Source organism: Lethenteron reissneri, chromosome 31, assembly GCF_015708825.2.
Source record: "Lethenteron reissneri isolate LAM-NWPU_2019-01 chromosome 31, ASM1570882v1, whole genome shotgun sequence".
In the NCBI taxonomy this organism is placed as follows: domain Eukaryota; kingdom Metazoa; phylum Chordata; class Hyperoartia; order Petromyzontiformes; family Petromyzontidae; genus Lethenteron; species Lethenteron reissneri.
In genome coordinates this window covers 11655628-11669608 of record NC_083809.1, presented here as the reverse complement: position 1 = coordinate 11669608, position 13981 = coordinate 11655628, and the positions used below count along the sequence as shown (strand labels likewise).

General features: G+C 44.2%; 1 protein-coding gene across 4 annotated transcripts in view; it reads right to left on the bottom strand.

Moving 5' to 3' along the window:
• Nucleotides 1–12349, bottom strand: part of LOC133349805 (uncharacterized) — a 34917-nt gene extending 22568 nt beyond the window's left edge. Inside the window, exons 1-5 of one of the 4 annotated variants that reach the window (XM_061563576.1) lie at nt 12224–12349; nt 11320–11381; nt 9113–9187; nt 7559–7606; nt 7372–7426 (exon numbers count right to left, since the gene is read on the bottom strand). In XM_061563576.1, coding sequence (XP_061419560.1) covers nt 7372–7426; nt 7559–7606; nt 9113–9187; nt 11320–11374 — 233 coding nt within the window. In that variant the 5' untranslated portion in view covers nt 11375–11381; nt 12224–12349. Of the gene's footprint in view, nt 1–7371; nt 7427–7558; nt 7607–9112; nt 9188–11319; nt 11382–12223 lie in introns of those variants that run through there. The other 3 variants (XM_061563577.1, XM_061563579.1, XM_061563580.1) reach the window with 3 other exon arrangements.
• Between the last annotated feature and the right edge of the window lie 1632 nt (nt 12350–13981).

Here is a 13981-nt window from a genome sequence, read left to right as displayed (position 1 = left end):
CCATGTGTGATGGGTTTTGACGTGTAAAACGATGACACCCGTCTCCAATGTCCTACATAGAGATGTGTCGTCATCTTGAAAATTTTCCACGGACTTGTTTTAGTCATTTTTTTAAATCTCGTGTCGTCTACAGCACGTTCAGTGCAATGTCAACTTATCTCCCTTTCAAAAGCAATGGCTTCTTTTTCCAGTAGGCAAATCTCTTCTCGCTCTCCTTCAATATATATATTCCGCAGCACTCACTTTGAGTCTCCTTAATCTCACTTGCCATTATGTATCAGCTTTATATTATTCAAAAACAGCAAATATTAAAGTTTGCTTTTAGATATGATGGCCAAGAGCTTCATGATAAATTGGTGGATATTATCAGGGTTTATTCACACATAATTGAGCTTATATCAGGGGAATGTCAAAGCCAAGCAATTGAGTTGCGAAAGGGACATAGGGCATACAATGACCTGTAAGCAAATATACAGCATAGATGGGGGGCATGCCCATCTGTGATTACCTTGCTGATCTCAAGGAGCATAAACCATCACGTCATCCTCGCAGCGACTTTTGGCTAGCAATCGAACAAAGAGGGTCACTGCATCGCTCGCTTTTGGATGCACTTCTGCAATCGTCTGGAATGCTCTTCCTTCCGATATTAGGAATCCACTGGAGCTATGGCACTTTTAAATCTAGATTGAAAACTCATTTCTTTAAAACTGCTTTTTGTGTTTAGTTTGTTGTCCTTTCCTCGCGGCTTCGAAAGAAGTTCAACATACATACATAAGAGAGGCAGTGTGGTAAATGGGGAATATGATGGCATAGGAGACTATACCAATCAGGAATAAATTAGTGGGAAAAAGAAAGTGTTATCTGAAATTCATGTTGCAGAACTTATTTTAAAAAAATCTAAGTTTTAAAATCTTGATTGAAAACTAATTTCTTTGGAACTACTTTTTGTGTTTAGTTTGTTGTCCTTCCCCACATCTAAAATTAGCATGGTTGAATATGTACAGTGCAAAAGAAGTTCAACATATATATGAGAAAAAAAGAGAGGAATATTAGGTACATACTAGATAGGATGGAACAATACTCTTAGTTCTTTCGGTAAAGTCACGTAGGTAAAAAATGAAATAAAAATTAATAAAAATAAAACAATAAGCAGCAAATCTGGTTGTGACGGCCCCACCTGATGACGGAGGCTTGTGTTGCCTCCAAAACGTCGTGATTTTTATTGTTTTATTTTTATTAATTTTAATTTAATTTTTTACCTACGTGACTTTACCGAAAGAACTAAGAGTATGAATCCTTGCAGTCACGAAAGCTCCAAATCTAGGATGGAACAACTCAAGGATCGTGTGCAGTTACGAATGAAACAAGTTCAGGTCACTGCGACAGACAACTCTTCAATATGCTGGAAAAGTTACAGCGGTTCTGAAACAAGGCACGGCCGAGCTGACTGGGAGCATGAAAGTGGCCCAGATAGATCGGCAATATCGACGTAAATACGGGGAGTATGATCACGGCCGAGGAAAAGCAGGGAGTGTGATAAAAGTGTGTTGGGCATAAGACATGGATGCCGCTTGCCCCACTCAAGACATGTGTAAAATAACGTGGGACAATGATATACATAATTCTAGTCCCAGTGATCAGAGGACTGTGATCGAAGCCGACACAGAAAACGGAAACGTGGACGATGCCATCAGCGAGGACAATTCCCCACCCATGGGACGAGTCCTCTGACACGGATATGTAGATGAGGATCGACACATGAGGGGCCATGTAACAAAGAGCACGGAAAAAGCTCTCAGCAGCATTACCTGTTTTGATCCAAGCAGCAAACGTGACATACAAGTGCATATAATGACCCTTTGAATCCGAGGCTGGATATAGGAAGTTGAGGTCGAGTGAAAGGCCAGCCTGTTAAACTGCAACCTACGTCAGTGATATTGACGTGTTTGAATCGTCTACCATCAAAGACCAAAACATCTTTTCAGTAGTTGGGCGAAGAAATTAAAGAGATTTGGGAAATTGATGACATCTTTGGACGGACTGGGTACCTCCACAACTATGCAGCAAAAAACAGATAAAGACCCTCGAGATTAACTTCTACACTCTAAGCGTTTATTTTATGCGGGGGGGGGGGGGGGGGGAAGATGATGACGAAAATAGGGTGTGTAATATGTATTACTTCCATGTACGTAAGGCCAGAAATCACAAAGATGTTGTGAGCAAGACATGGTTACACATGTGTCTGAGGCAGCAAGTGGCATGGGTCCACGTACTGCGGGAAGTGAGATGCCAGGGGGAATCTCACAAGATAACACTGCAACCTTCTGTAAAACTCCTCACAGACATACATTAACAAGGGAACACAACACCAGACGAACAAGAAAACTGATCATCTAGATAATGTAAAGGGGGCAACTGGTTTATCTACATATGTAGATGGGTTCCGAAGCGACAGAGACGGTGTAGTCGAGGCACACTATTCATTATAACTTTACACTCGGCACAGGGCAATGTATGAAGGGGTAACGGCCCCTTTACCTATACTGGACTGGGATACACCCCTAGGCTATCTGCCTAACTGTTCTGCTCCCAGGTTTTCCGCTAAGGGTGCTGGGAGAGGCTATCTGACTCGGCCCTGGTCATGGCACAGGTCATGACACCCAGCCAGACAGACCCGGCTCTTAGAAGAACATCGGCTCTGAGGCCGTGGATACACCCTTACACATACGAGGGAGAGGAGGCTGGAATCAAGGAAGGGGATGTACGCCCATGAGGGGCAGATAGCCTAGCTTCAGAAAGACGCTGCCAAGTTAGCATGGAAAGACATCAAATGATAAAGGAGAATCAATCATAGCTACTGTGACGACTAAGGAAACAGGTAAACCTGGAAGAGCCATCCACGGTGAAAACAAGTAATGCGACCAAGAACCCCGAGAAAATAAAGTGAATGCAAAACCAAAAGTGTACGTATATCAGGCATCAGAATGTGCGTACAAATGTAAACGCACCAAGTGGTACAATAAAGAGTAGGTTGCCAAGTTGCCTGCAGCCCATAGATTTTATGAGCAGAGACCCAGACGGTAAGAAAATTTCCCTTGGAAAAAAACTGCACTGTCTGCCATTGCTAAGAACGTGTGTTGAGACAAATGAGCCCATCTCATCGCTCGAAGTGATGAAAAAGTTGAGGATTTTGAGGGCAAAAACACTGATTCGACATCTTTGATCGAACCAACCAAGCGGTTTCCTTAAAACCCTCTGCTGCTAGACCACCCAGATTGTATGGCTTACCAAAAATCCGTAAAGAAGGGACACCCCTTCGTCCTATCGTCTCCACCATTGACTCACCCACCTACAGACTGGCCCGATTTCTGTATGAGACCTTACAACCATTCACTGGTAAGACCACCTCAGCTGTACTCAACTCAGCTCACTTGGTATCGTTAATGAAGGACATCTCACTATCTCCAGGTGATTTTCTCGTTAGTTTCGATGTGGTCTCTGTTTACAAAAGTTCCTGTGCCTGACACCATTGCAATCATTAAAGGTTTGGTCCAACAAGGACTGAATGCTGATGTACTGGCCCTGGTGAGACACTGCCTCACCAACACTTATTTCACCTGGAATGAAACATTTTACAAACAAGTTGAAGGTACCCTAATGGGTTCTCCCTTATCTCCAGTTGTAGCCAATGTTTTCATGGAAAAATTTGAGACAGATGCCATCCAGGCATCCACTCTACTTCCGTCCTTCTGGTAGAGGTACGTAGATGACACGTTTGTCATCTGGCCACATGGCCGACCAGCTCTGAACCAATTCATCAACCACATCAATTCCATACACCCAGCCATCAAATTCACCATGTCGGTGGAAAAGGATAGCAAGTTACCATTCTTGGATGTTTTAATCTAAAAGAGACCTGATGGCTCAATGGGACACTGTCTACAGGAAAGCCACCCATTCGGATGCCTACTTAAAACCGGACTCCCACCTCCATCCATCCCAGAAGAATTCCCTCATAAAAACTCTACACCATAGAGCTCGATGTATTTCCGACCATCATCACCAAGCCAGTAAACTGGAACACATACACCAAGCTCTCAAGAGGAATGGATATTCAGACTACACAATCCGGAAAGCAATCACCTTGTCATACATAGCAGGGGTCACTAAAAACATCTCCAAAATCATGAGCAAACACAAGATCCAGGTTCGATTTAACACAGTACATAAAATTCGTGATCTGATCCCATCTGTGAAGGATGTGATCCGTGACATGTAATACCCCGGCGTCTACAAACTAAGCTGTGTCTGCGGCAGTAGTTACATTGGGGAAACTAAGCGACATGTCTCGGACCGTGTTTGTGAACATAAGGCAATACCTCGAACGTGGCTGATCATTGTTTTAATGCGGTGGGCTCACACGAAATTGATTTCTCTAAGATGAAGGTACTTTGCCAGCCCACTGGCTATCAACAAAGATTCGTTCATGAAGCCATCCATATATATAGACACAGGCACAATTTCAACCAAGATGGGTACAACCTGAGCAATCATTGGAAGGATGTTATCAACCAGTTTAAGTCATAATTGGCTATGATGTTCCCATTCTAACACCTTCCAATGTTAGTTGTGCCTTACGCCCATTTCAAACTTGCGCTTTCACAGTCACTTCGCGCGCCAACCCTTTGGTTGCAGCTCTTAGATCTTCCAATAACATGCTAATCTCTCTTTAACATGCTAATTTTCACCTGGCAGCCCTTTAATTGGTGTAAAACGAACCTCCGCCGGGCTCGCTGCCGAACACTTACATTAGCATTGGCTGCTGACATTTGGGCTACGCCCATTTCAAACCCTAATAAATAGTTGCCTTGGAATTCTAGATTTGAAGCTTTCGTGACTGCAAGGATTCATATTCTTAGGTTTTTTCGGTAAAGTCACGTAGGTAAAACATCAAAACTAATGAAAATAAAATAAAAATCACGACGTTTCGGAGGCAACACAAGTCTCCGTCATCAGGTGGGACCGTCACAGCCGGATTAGCTGCATCAAGTGAGGCAATGATTAAAGATGTAATCCCTTAAAAGCAAGTTGAGGGGAGAGGAGAGGGGGGGGGGAGCTCATCAGAATGTGGTAGCCAATGAATGGAACGTATCGGGAGGGAGGGGGGCGGGGCTCAAAGACGGCACGGAGTGCCAAGTACAACACATCGGGAGGGGAAGGGGAAGGGGGGCGGGGTCAAAAGAATGGACGACGGCTTGGACGCGGTTGCTGCACACACGAGTGTTAACATCCCCAGTGTTTAACAGTACTCTCTTCATTGTTCAGCCAGCATTGGTATAAACATGGGCATTTTCGTTCTTTTTTCTATCATGTGTATCAGGCCTCCCCTCTCTGTCCAATGCGTTGGCGCGTGCAGCAGCAACCGCGTCCAAGCCGTCGTCCATTCTTTTGGCCCCGCCCCCCTCCCCCTCCCGATGTGTTGTACTTGGCACTCCGTGCCGTCTTTGAGCCCCACCCCCCTCCCTCCCGATACGTTCCATTCATTGGCTACCACATTCTGATGAGCTCCCCCCCCTCCTCCCCCCTCAACTTGCTTTTAAGGGATTACATCTTGAATCATTGCCTCACTTGATGCAGCTAATCCGGCTGTGACGGTCCCACCTGATGACGGAGACTTGTGTTGCCTCCGAAACGTCGTGATTTTTATTTTATTTTCATTAATTTTGATGTTTTACCTACGTGACTTTACCGAAAAAACCTAAGAATATAGTTGCCTTGGAAGCTAACCCCCCTTTTCCTGAAGACGACCGCTTGCGTTGCGATCGAAACGTCGTAGTTTTCTGTTATTTTGTATTATTTTCTTAGAACCTATCTACGCGACTTTACCGAAAGACCCAAGAATATAGGAAAAAACAGTTAAAGAAAAATTACTCTCCCACCGAAAACAACAGTTCCACTGCATTTCAGTGACATGACAGTGGGTGATGATCGTAAAGCATGTGTTCCTTCAAAAACTGATGAGTGTCTTGCCAGAAATGTTGAATACAATTATTTACGTAAAAGGACATTGCTAGCAAGAGATTTATAGTCAAAAATCTGGAGAGCTGAAATGGGGAGATTGACCAATGAAATTGAGTTCGACACACCCCATCACGGGCGAGAATACTACAAAACTGTGCGGAAATGCAAGCAATATACTGCTTCTCATCTGAAAAAAGCGAAACCATGTATTTTAAGGTTCCTTTTATCTTGGACAGGACTGCATGGAAAGAAGTCGTGAAAGCTGTTATAGGTACAACAATAAATTGTTGAATGAAGACAACCAGATTACGTTAATTGTTGCAAATTAATCACCATGCAGAGAAGGTGGGAAGGAGTAATCATGGGGGGTTTTTAATCGTGAAAAGGGGGGGGGGGAGATGGAGTTTTAAATTATAAAATACTGTCACGCTCTTCAGCAAAGATGGGTATTGTGTACTAAAACTACACTTGAAAATCCGTTGTTGCACATGGCTTCATCCCGCCTGTTGACGCTCCTTTCCTGCAAGACAATTGCCTTTGTTGTGTTGTTTGCTTAATTCAAATCATCGTAGCGTGCAGTGGGTGGTCTCGTATTAACCCAAATTCTGAGATCAGAATCTTCATTTAGACTGGAGGAATGCAATGAGCTATGAAGCGGTTTTTCACAGATGTGCAATAGTTAAGTCAATTTTTTTTTAACAGTATGAAGTATTTTTTGGACTGAGTGTCATTCTTAATAACAGACTTGTTTACATTAAAATCTTTACCGTGTGTTTGGTTGAACAGGGTGTCAAATCCATTCGTTACAAACAAGACATTAAATGATCTGGACAATGAGGCTGGCTTTTGTCATCCTGTATAATGACTCAATCATACCCGAGACAGAGCAAGTATCAAACCAATTATATAACTTCCAAAACGACAGGACAGCATATTCCTACCTGCTCTGCCACTGAGAGCAATGTTCATTACATTCCAGTCAATCTCTGGAATGTAGCCAATGTCCACTCAAATACAAATGAATGGACAGGTGAATGGACACTGGTTTGCCCATGAATAAAGCGGCTTGCTCCATAAGAGAAGTTCTGGATGAGACCACTTTGCATGACGAATTAGCCAATCGATGATACAACGAATTTGCTGACAAGACTCCTCTTATCTGCAAAACATTGGAATTAATAAGAAGCTGTTTCGCGATGCATAATGGGAAACCATACAAATAGGGATACAGTTAATAGCATTTTTTTGTGGACCCTCTAGGTTCTGGATTAAAACTGTGAACCTCTGCAAGCAGCAGTGAGCCTGCTACTGCTGGGCCACGTAGCAGTGTATGTGGTATGTACGGGGCACCTGGAGAAAATCTGTTGCTGGTGGTCAATGTTGAACTGGAGGCAATGCATCCTGGCTGAGGGAGATGCGTACACACACACGGAGGGGGGGGGGGGACCAGGGATTAGCGCCTGGGGATCGGTTCCCTCTAACAAGGATACGCGTGACCCTCCCTTGCTGCCGACTCATGGCTGCTCCACATTCTTACCCATCGTCTTGTGGTAGGCCACCGTCATGCGAGATAGCGACGTGATTGCTGTAACACAACGAAGTAGAAGATGGAGACACAGGGCACACGCTCAGGAGTATTACTCGTGGGATTTGTGGGAGGGCTGACTAAAGCCAAGGGTTGTTTGTGCTTCTATTGTGCGTGACTAAAAGATTCTCTGGCAGTCAGCTTTTTTTAAGAAGGGAGACCGCATTGTTTCCAACAATTATCAGGGTATCTCCTTCCTCAGTGTGCCAGGAAAGATTCTGGCATGGATTATCCAAAGTTGCCTTCCCAGGCAGGCTATGATACTATTAAAAGGCCATGATTCTGGGTTATTCTTTGTGCTTTTGGCGTCTCTGACCCTCTGCGCAGTTATTAAAGACCTTCATGATGGTGGGCAAACCTGGATAAAGCTGCGTGGAAGCTAGCCAGAGCTATTATCTGTTCACCTTGGGGTACAACAGGGATGTCTGATGGCCCCTGCACTATAAAACATATTTTGACCATATATTTCAAGAAGCATTCCATGTTCCGTATGCAGATGATGTGGTGATTCCTGCTCATTATGAAGAGTTGGAGACTCTGCAGCTGAACCTGGATCATGCTACTCAGAAGGGGCCTGAAAATCAGCCCCCAAAAAACAAAGCACCTGCCTGGGTATGTTACGTAATCATATAATCCACCCCCTCAACTCTCCATGAGTGAAGGGGCATTTGTGGATAGAGTGGAACGTTTTAATACCTGGGCAGTATATTTATGACCAGCTCCAGTTTGCCAGCAGAGGTGTCACTCCAAATCAGTTTAGTAGCATTCACTTTAATTTGACTGCGTAACGCTGTATGGAAGCTCCCTGGCCTATCGTTCCCTATGACACGCCGGGTCTTCTCTGTCACAATTAAGCGCTCCCTTGTGTATGCTTACAAAACATCGAACCCTTTTAAAGAACATCTGCAATGGCTTTAAACATTCAGGCTCGCCAGGCTATGATTCTCCCGGGATAAAGTAGACGGGCTTGTGCGAGGAGCTCACAGATTCTTGAAAGATCTGAACGGTTCCATCAGAGCTGCTCTACCAGGTGAGGCTGTATTTGCAAGGGTCATGTAGCACGCATGCCGAGCCACCGCATGTCCAAGCAGCTTCTGTTTGGCTGGATAGAAGGGATTAAATGGACATGGCATGGACTAACATAATGGAATATGGTACAGGAAAATGTGGAGCTGAGTCGGCTTGCCAATGACTGGTACCAGTGGTGTCAAAATAGGCCTCTGTGGAGACGACCCGTGAAGGTTGCTACTGGGCAGTTGGAGGCATTTCCTCTCTGACAACACTGGAGTGCAGAGGAGCGACGCACAACAAGCGGAGTGCCGGACAGCTAAAACGCAGCAAGGGTGGCACAATCGTATCCTGTCACCTCCTGCTAGGGAGCCTTCTAAATGTCCCGTGGCCTCAAAGTGCACCTATCCTGGCACAAGCGCTGTAGAGATGTAACCACCACTTTGTGTTAAATGGCAGCTGTTGTGCTGATATGTGTGTGGTGCTGGGGCTGTTCACCAATGTTTAAATCCTTGGTCGAGAGAAAATTCCGTTGCTTCAACACCGGAATGGTTTTTTCCGCGAACAATATCCCTGCAAATGTCAAGATGATCATAAACTATGTTTTGTTGTTTCCTTTAAATACCATCACTGAGCACAGATCCAAGGCCCATAACGTCGAGTGGTCAATAACACAAAGCTTAATCTAATTTGTAATAGGTAAACGTTAACACTTTTTTTATTTGGTTATTATAAGAGCTTGAGAAAAGGGAGGAAGGAGACGAAGGAGCGAGTTCCAAGGTGGAGCAGTGCATGGGAAAGAAGCATAAAGGAGTATTTTGATCTGCAGAGTGGTGGATGAACACTGTATGGACGACATGCAACAGTCTCTGAGAATGAGTCCACAAAACGGCAACAGTAACTATCGTATTATCGATAAAACAGTGATTAGAAGGTGATTAGCCACCAGTGAGCTAGTGACTAGAATAAGTAACAGAGGTACAATTTTTTATGGGAAGCTCAACCGAGACACATGGTGGTGGGCTGGCACCGCCTCTCCTTCAGCTCTGCCCACTTTCATATAGCCACACCCACTCAACCACTAGCTCGGCCCACAGTCCTTACTCTAACAATGGCCCCAGCGAATGCTCATAGGCTCCACAAACTCCGCCTGCAAACCCCGCCAAGGGAGCCCCTCCCACTGCCCTGGTAGCCCCACCCACTATCCAGGTAGCCCCACCCACTACCCAGGTAGTCTGACCACACCCACTACTCAGTTCCCTACACCCTTTGCCCATACCATGAGATGAGCACAAGGCCAAATTAACACCCAGAACAAAATCTAATTTTTCACAAATATTTTGTTAAACACAGGAATAGACTATAAAGCAGGTACAGGCAGTCCCAAAGAAACGGAAGTCCGGCTTACGAACATCCGCACTACAAACTGCCGTAACACGTTATTATTTGTAACCATCCGACTTGCAAGCATTCGGTCGTACTTACGGACAAAAGATGCAGAACTATTTTGTTTGGCGGAGCAATCCTCCACAGGATGTAATGGGTCCCAGCATCCCGCGTGATGCACAACATACGTCCCTTTTTTAGTGAACTATAACACATTTTATAACACTGACCGTATGTACAATTAAGTATTGAGTTCCGAGATACGAAAACATCGACTTACAAACGGGTCTCAGAAACGTAACCCAAACAAGGACAAAGGGGCAACTTTAGTTTAAGGATGAAATTCCAGAAAAAAAAGTTTAACTGGGTTAAAATTGACATTCCCCTTTTAACACTGATACGTTTCGATGGTATATTATTAGAACCAGAGGGCAGAGAACATAAAAAGGGATGGCAGTGAGGGTAGGGCAGGAAATGCAGTAATGAGCAGGCATGACAGGGAGGGTAAGGTCGTTCATTGAGGTTAAAACAGGCAGGAAGGGGCCATCCATTTAGTACGTATGCATGGAGGGGGGGGTTAACCCAAATGCGTACGCTTGCTTATGGGGAGGTCTACTAACAATGTACATACGCATAGGAAACGGGGGGGGGGGGGGGGTTGTGAAGCCTCGATAAAAACACTATGTAAAAAAAAAAAGGTGTTTGTTCCTGGGTAGTAAGTGTTACTTCCTAATTGCTTATGTCTCAAAAATACAGAAAATTGCTATTATTCCCCACAAACTTTGCTTTTGTGACCAGGACAATGATATTTTGAAATGTACCTATTTTCAATGAGAAAACATGTGCATTTGTGTATTTCGTTCACATAAAGTCCTGGTCACAAAAGCAAAGTTTGTGGGGAATAATATCCAATTTCTATACTTTTTAGGCATAAGCAATTAAAAAATAACACTTAGTACCCAGGAACAAAAATTGTGTTACATAGTGTCATTTGTCTACATTGGCCTTCAAATGAGTTAGATAGCCCGGCGGTATAATTTTTGCTTAAACACGTAAATAAAATGTATCCTTTCTGCGTGGATTAAATATCGGCCGTTCTATAGGATTCGGGGGGGTGCGTCAAGCCTAAGTACGCAGGTGGGGGGGGGGTGTAAAAGTGCGCGTGCCTACAGGGAGGGGGGTAAAGGGTCAAGTTTTGACAGATTTTTGCGTACCTACTAAATGGATGGCCCCTAAGGACTCTGACAACACGAAAATAAGGGATGAGGGGAAGGGCAGGGAAGGTGGTGTCAGGGCAAGGCAAGGATGGCATTGCTTACTTTGGTAAATTTTCTCCACCTCGTCCTTTACGGTCTGCATACTGAAGCTGTCCATGGCGACTCTAACAAGACACAAGAGCAACTGCCTGAGTACTCTTAGGTTTTTTCGGTAAAGTCACGTCGGTAAAAAATAAATAATAAAAATAATAATAGAAATAAAATAATAAATCACTTTTTTCTTTACCGAAAAAACCAAAGAGTATGAATCCTTGCAGTCACGAAAGCTTCAAATCTAGAACTGCCTGAGTGTTTATTAAGATTTGAAGCTTTCGTGGCTGCAGGAATCCAAACTCTTTGGTGATTTCGGTAAAGTCACGTAGGTAGATCACGACGTTGCGATCGCAACACAAGCAATCGTCATCAGGGGGACAACCACAGCAAGAAAAAACAGAATATTGTTATTATTATTTAAACTCCATGCTTCTATGTGCATGTCCGAGTACTGAATGCGTTCCTGTGGGGGAGCGGTGGCGCAGTGGTTAGCGCTCACGGCCCAACATCAGAGGCGATTGATTTACAGAACCAGTACTGATAGGGTTTCGCTTACGTCGACTCAGCCTTAAATCAGTACAGTACTTGGGGTGGTGTAATTAATATCAGCACTGGGGAGACAAAGACGGCCGGGCGTGGTGCTGGTATCACCACCCCCTCAGAACACTGTTACAGGGACATTTATTGAAAAAGAAGCCGCTTGGTCTACCTCAGAAGTTAATTTGGAGCAGAGGTGTAGTGATATTATTCTTTGGCAAAAAATTACAGTATTTTTAATATAACTATCGAATTTGGCTGCTCTATAAGCAGCTCCGTTTACCGATACGATTTCATTGGTGCTTGTATATACAGCGTTTTGTTTCTTGATATTTTTGTGTTTACAACGTAAATGTATTTTTGTAACAATTTTTACCTCAGCAATGAACGCTTCGCGCCCGCGGGGAAACTGAATTTGCGCTCGTTTCGCGCCAAAACGGCACTTCCCGTCACCGGTCGTGACGTCACATCCGGGGAACCCCCGCCCCCAGCACCCCCGCCCCCCCGCCCCCAGCACCCCCGCCCCCAGCACCCCAGCACCCCCGCCCCCAGCACCCCCGCCCCCAGCACCCCAGCACCCCCGCCCCCAGCACCCCCGCCCCCCAAGATTCTTCTGGCAAGCATTCTGTTTTAGTGGAAAACAAACAAAAGTAAAATGTTATTCCAACAAACTCTTTCCGGGCGGCAAAGAACTATTCACAAAACAAGACAGTGTCAATGGATTTGATTATTATGCAACACCATATGGCGAGATTGAGGGGCTGTATGGTGGAGGGAGGTGATCCCACGACGGAGAACTGCTGGGATGTGGCTCCCGACTTATCGTGCTGAACGTGAACACGATCAGCACCACTGAGTGGACAGAGCCCTGCTCCTACAGCACGTGGGTGTGGAGTGGAGTGTGATTGGCCGACAGCCGCGGGAGCTGTCAGTTGCGGCAGTTAACTGACAGCTTACAGGCTGTCAGCTGGTGCAATGCAGGGAGTATGAGAGTAGATATAATAAGTAATATTTAAAAATACTTTTTTAGAAACACGCTTTCATGAAATGTACCCTACTCGTAATGGCAGAACTCAACGACTCCAGGAAGTGGCCCCGAAGCTTGCCATAACGTAAGGGACCGTGGTGATTTACAGCCACCGTGAGTTGAGCGTGGACAATTAGACCCAAGCCGAAACATAACATAAAAATTCATGTTTAATTTTTTCATGATAGAATATAGTATTGTCATCAGTATGACATAAGTATACCAAGTTTGCAGTCGATACCATATTGGGAAGTGGGTTAAATTTTAGTTACAAGATTTGAGCATACAACGACAACAACAACAGACAATCTGAGTTAGTTAAATAAAAGCGTGTAATAATAAGAAGGGGTTAAACAGCAGTTGGAAAGTGGTTAATCCTGGAGAGGACAGGGAGTAGGTCTTTTGTGAGAGCTCCATATGAATTCATAGGATAAATAAGTATTGGAGTGTAAACAACAATTACCGCCATTGGAACCTCCATTGCCAGTAGCAAAATATGATAAATGGTTTTTTGACTCCTTGTAAAAAAAGGTGTCAGTTTTGTTTCCAGATAAAAGGGTAAAAAAACAATTAACAACAAGTTACCGATTATTACAACTGTGAAGAAATACATTTTATTAAATGTGTTACCCATTCTGGCTACAAAATATACACGATTGTCAGTCGTATACTGTTAATATATAGCGCAATTTAAGCGAAGTTACATTTGGTGACAGCGGTTTTCTTTTATGAACTTAGAAGACGTGCCAGGAACAAGAGGAGGCACATCCATCCGAGACATCGAAGAGGAACGAAATGAATGAAGTGATGAAGTTGATGCCTGTTCGTTGACGTCAGCTCACAAGGCCATCTCGGGTACCTCCAATATCTGACTGTGCCAAACCAGACTGGGAAAGATTTAAAATAGCAGCTCTATGGGAATTGCCGATGTATTTGGATGATGATTCATTCACGGAGTTGTCATTAATTGCAGAAAACAAAAGAAAAACATTGACATCTGCATTACATGAAATGAGTTTACACTACAGAAAATCTCCAACAGCACCGAAATAAACGACTTCTATATTTAAAAAGAGGGGAAAGGATCTCTATCAATCTCTACGTATA